The sequence below is a fragment of the Cucurbita pepo genome, unplaced genomic scaffold, assembly GCF_002806865.2.
Source record: "Cucurbita pepo subsp. pepo cultivar mu-cu-16 unplaced genomic scaffold, ASM280686v2 Cp4.1_scaffold000136, whole genome shotgun sequence".
In the NCBI taxonomy this organism is placed as follows: domain Eukaryota; kingdom Viridiplantae; phylum Streptophyta; class Magnoliopsida; order Cucurbitales; family Cucurbitaceae; genus Cucurbita; species Cucurbita pepo.
This window is the reverse complement of record NW_019646437.1, coordinates 20,001-25,000: the sequence shown is the minus strand read 5'-3', so window position 1 is coordinate 25,000 and position 5,000 is coordinate 20,001. Positions and strand designations below refer to the sequence as shown.

The following is a 5,000-nucleotide window of genomic DNA, read 5'->3' as shown; positions in this document are numbered from 1 at the left end:
TCAATCCTCTACGAAATTCTCTATTTATTTTTTGGGGGATCGGGTCGAGACGTGAAATTGAGTGAGGACAAGAACAAATAATATAGCTTTCGTCTCTGATCCCATTTAGCTAATTGAGAAAAATTAACTCGGGTCGAGATGAGAAATTGAGTTAGGATAAGAACAAATAATATGATTCTTGTCTCTGACCCTTAGCTTATGGGAAACAATCAGTTCGAGTCGAGATGAGAAATTGAGCTAGGATAAGAACAAATAATATTATCCTCGTCTCTGTCCTCATTTAGCTGATTAGGAAAAATCAACTCAGGTCGAGACGAGAGATTGAGCTAGGACAAGAACAAATAATATGTTCCTCGTTTATGACTCCATTTAACTAATTGAAAAAAATCAGTTCCGATCGAGACTAGAAATTAAGGTAGGACAAGAATAAATAATATAATTCTTGTAGGGACGTCTCGGAATCGGAGAAAGAGGCATTCCTTTTATGCCCGGAATCTGAGAAAGAAAGAAAGAAAGAGGCTTTCCTTGCGAGTAACTACTAATCTTTTAAGTATTTATTTAATTCTTAAATTTTACAAAATATCTTAAAATTTTTAATTTTGTGTTAAATAAATTTTTTTTTGCCTCAGACACAAAATTAAAAAATTGAAAATTTTATTTAAAATTTTAAAGTTTAAAACTCCACAAAATTGATAACACATTTAAAAATTTAGAATTTTTTAATTAAAAATATATATAAGTGAGCAGATTCGATTAAGATTAAATAAAAATTAGGTTAAAATTTTAAAAAAATTAGAATAAGAAATAAAAATTAAAGGAAGATTCCTTGCTTTAATGTTGGAGTGATTTCATAAATATTCCTTTCTTAACCTATGGGACTTCGTTCATATAAAAGTTGGTGGGAAAAAAAATGAAAGATAAAAAATATTTAATAAGAAACAAATAATAATTAAAAAAATTAAAAAAAAATTAAAAAAAATAATATTGATAATAAATATTTAATGGAATTATTCTTTTCGGTGGCTCAATCATAAAAACTACCAATTTCACCTAATATAAGAATGGCCAAGGTGTTCAAAAAACTCGATCAACTCAACTTTAAATTATAAACTTATTTTGATTAGATTTGGTTGGTTCTCGAGTTCCCTTGAAACTAAATTGAGTTGAAATGAACCAACTTGAATTTATGAGTAATTTTAAAAAATATATTTTTACTCACGATAACAACGATACATTCATATATACTTAGCCTATAGAACAAAAGGGGCAAAAATTCTTCCCAGAAGAGTTGCACCCGTAGAAGCCAAGGACACGGACCAAGTTGGCCCAAATTGGCCTTGACTTCACAAACCTCCGTGGGTCCGTTGATGTCTTTGAGGGGTTCCATCGTGAAAGATGGTCTCTTCATCTTCCGCTCCACATCAAACTAGAGACGTCTATGTTACTTGTGAGGTCGGGGCACTGTGAGGATTCGCTCTAAATGGAAAGGGATTCTTAGGAACTTCCCATCTATATATACATATATATTATATATAATTTTTTACTATATTAAAAAAATAAATAAAAAATTTATATTGGAGTAACTCATTTTTTTAAAAGAATAATAAATGGAAAATTTTGAAATTGAAACCAAATTAGAATCAAATCCAAATCCATAAATTTAAGGGAGATATTTGGATAAAGTATGTTGGGATGGTCGAGTCATTTATCAAATTTTAATTTTAAAAAAATAAATAGTGAATAAATCAAATATCAATTTATTTATTTTCAAACATTAAATTACGATTTACTGCTCAATTTTAAAATACATTTTAAAAAATTACCCTCAAAATATTTTTTTATTTGTTTAGAAAAAAAAAATAATTTGAAAAGAATTATGAAATCAAATAAAATTAAAATAAATATACGTATATAAATTATAAAATAATAATAAATTTGAGTCAGTTATGAACCAAATTAATTTTAGGTAAATCAATTCATAGAAATCATAGAAATTTTTATTCCCGAATATCCAAACTAATCGTAGTAAATATTTTATTCAATAAAAAAATATAGTAGTAAATTCCTTTTGATATGCTCTTGGACAGATGAACTCGGTAAAACAAGCACTAAAAAAAAATCACTTCTTGAATAAGGTAAATTTGCTTCTCTCCCGAACCTCGATAAATGAGCTTCTTTCTTCTTCTAGGTCATCATAAGAAACCGCCATTTTTTAGAAACACTAACTATCCCTTTTCTGCGTCTAGTTTGGATGCCTCTACTTTCAACAAGTTTCTGATCGGGATCGTGGAACTCTTGCTCGAGAAGTAAGTAATTTGATCCTTGTTTGGTCATAATTCTTCATCCAACCATCAACTTTTAGAATGATAACTAGGGTTTAACCAATTACGAATTATTATTCTCCGATACAACACGAACCAAACAGCGACACAGAGGGCAACGACTCTTGATCCCCAACCACTGATCGATACAAATCTTATGGAAACAATGACCACAACGATCAAGAACTCCGCAAATCTCATCCTCTTCAAACCCTTCAATGCAAATGGCGCAACAGTCATCGGAATCGGCTTCCTCCGTCGTCTTGATGTCTTTGTAAGCGACCTTCGTGACAATGGAGGCGGCTTCTTCCTCCGCGGTGTTCGGTCGAGGAGGTGTTGTTGCTATCGATGACTGTCGCCGCATAACCTCGGCCCGAAAACGAGCGAAGAGTCGCGTTGCATGGTTTGGTTGCTCAACATCGAGGGCTCTAGTTTGATTTTGCATGAAGCGGTTGTGATAGCAACGAAACATGAAGATCGGCAAGAACACAATGATAGCAATGGCGCTCAATACTATGAGACCCATCAGCTCGTGGGACATATTGGGACTCATAGATGCCGTCGGATTTAGGAATGTTGCTGAAATCGGCCGAGATAGAAGAACATGGATTGATTGATTTAATTGTTATATATATATATATATATAATTATCTCCCAATTTCAAATCCTTTTAGGATTTGGAATTGGCGTATTAATTTGCACAAATAATTTTTGATAATTTATGGTTTAAGATAAGATAGGATTTTATCTACTTTGAAATTTGAAATTTGTGGCGGTACATCTCAAGCGCACTGCGAGTAGATAATGTTATTGTTGGGCTTATATTGTCCTTGTTGGAGCCCACTTCTAATAAATATTATCATTGTTGGGCTTATATTGTCCTTGTTGGAGCCCACTGCTAATAAATATTGTCATTGTTGGGCTTATATTGTCCTTGTGGGAGCCCACTGCTAATAAATATGGTCATTGTCGGGCTTATATTGTCCTTGTTGGAGCCCACTGCTAATAAATATTGTCATTGTTGGGCTTATATTGTCCTTGTTGGAGCCCACTACTAATAAATATTGTCATTGTTTGTTGGAGCCCACTACTAATAAATATTGTCATTGTTGGGCTTATATTGTCCTTGTTGGAGCCCACTGCTAATAAATATTGTTATTGTTGGGCTTATATTGTCCTTGTCGGGCTTATATTGTCCTTGTTGGAGCCCACTGCTGATAAATATTGTCAAATATTGTCCCTATTGAAGTCCACTGCTAGTAAATATTGTCATTGTTGGGCTTATATTGTCTTTGTTAGAGCCAAGTGCTAGTAGATATTGTCATTGTTGGGCTTATATTGTTCTTGTTGAAGCCCACTACTGGTAGGTATTGTCATTGTTGGGCTTATATTGTCTTTGTTAGAGCCTAGTGCTAGTAGATATTGTCATTGTTGGGCTTATATTGTCCTTGTTGGAGCCCACCGCTAGTAGATATTGTCATTGTTGGGCTTATATTGTCCTTGTTGGAGCCCACCGCTAGTAGATATTGTCATTGTTGGGCTTATATTGTCCTTGTTGGAGCCCACCGCTAGTAGATATTGTCATTGTTGGGCTTATATTGTCCTTGTTGGAGCCCACCGCTAGTAGATATTGTCATTGTTGGGCTTATATTGTCCTTGTTGGAGCCCACCGCTAGTAGATATTGTCATTGTTGGGCTTATATTGTCCTTGTTGGAGCCCACCGCTAGTAGATATTGTCATTGTTGGGCTTATATTGTCCTTGTTGGAGCCCACCGCTAGTAGATATTGTCATTGTTGGGCTTATATTGTCCTTGTTGGAGCCCACCGCTAGTAGATATTGTCATTGTTGGGCTTATATTGTCCTTGTTGGAGCCCACCGCTAGTAGATATTGTCATTGTTGGGCTTATATTGTCCTTTTGGAGTCTGCTGCTAGTAGATATTGTCATTGTTGGACTTATATTGTCCTTCTTGGAGTCCACACTGCTAGTAGATATTGTCAATTGTTGGATTTCTTGGGTTTGTTGGGCTTTCCCTAGTGTACTTATCCTCAAGGTTTTAAAACACGTCTATGTTGTGCACGTAAATGGACTTTTGAACCATCGTCGAATTTCAATTGATTTCTGGGTCACTCGAAATTTAACTCGTAAACTTCGTCTTCATGACTCATTTTCCAAAATTTTCGAACTTTTCTCTCTTTGCAAATCGGTTCCTCCAACAATCACGCGCATGTCTCCGACAGCCTTTTATTTTTTGACCACACATACGAAACCTAAATAACATCAACAACCCACGCGAGACATTTGTATATTTGCCCTCTAACCTTCGACATCCTAATACAGAGATTTGTTCATTTTTCGTTGAGCTTCTAACCACAACCTTATGCACTCAAGTTTTTCGGTTTTTTGTGATGCTGAGCATAAGCGGAAATACTTGGATGGTTTGAGAGGATGAAACCGTAAGGTTATGTAGATGGTTTACCAATTTTTCTCCCGTAAAATCGACGACTCATTAAAAATCACGAGATCAAAAGTCGAATTTAATAGTTCTTAAAAGGTCCCAATTATTTTCTACAGCTCAACGTTAAATATGAAAAAAAAAAAAATTAATTTGGAGAATTGATTTTTTAAAGTATTTTAGTTTTGAGCATTAACTTTGTTATTGATTTTTTCGGATTTTG

At 34.2% G+C, this 5,000-nt stretch overlaps 1 protein-coding gene across 1 annotated transcript; it reads right to left on the bottom strand.

Moving 5' to 3' along the window:
* Positions 1-2,385: 2,385 nt before the first annotated feature.
* On the bottom strand, positions 2,386-2,874 carry LOC111783987 (RING-H2 finger protein ATL64-like). Its single transcript, XM_023664806.1, has one exon. It carries the CDS (start codon positions 2,872-2,874, stop codon positions 2,386-2,388), a length of 489 nt encoding a protein of 162 aa, XP_023520574.1.
* Positions 2,875-5,000: the final 2,126 nt, after the last annotated feature.

Bases quoted from the DNA above. Each gene is read 5' to 3' on its own strand.
- LOC111783987 (XM_023664806.1), bottom strand. From the start codon at position 2,874: ATGAGTCCCAATATGTCCCACGAGCTGATGGGTCTCATAGTATTGAGC.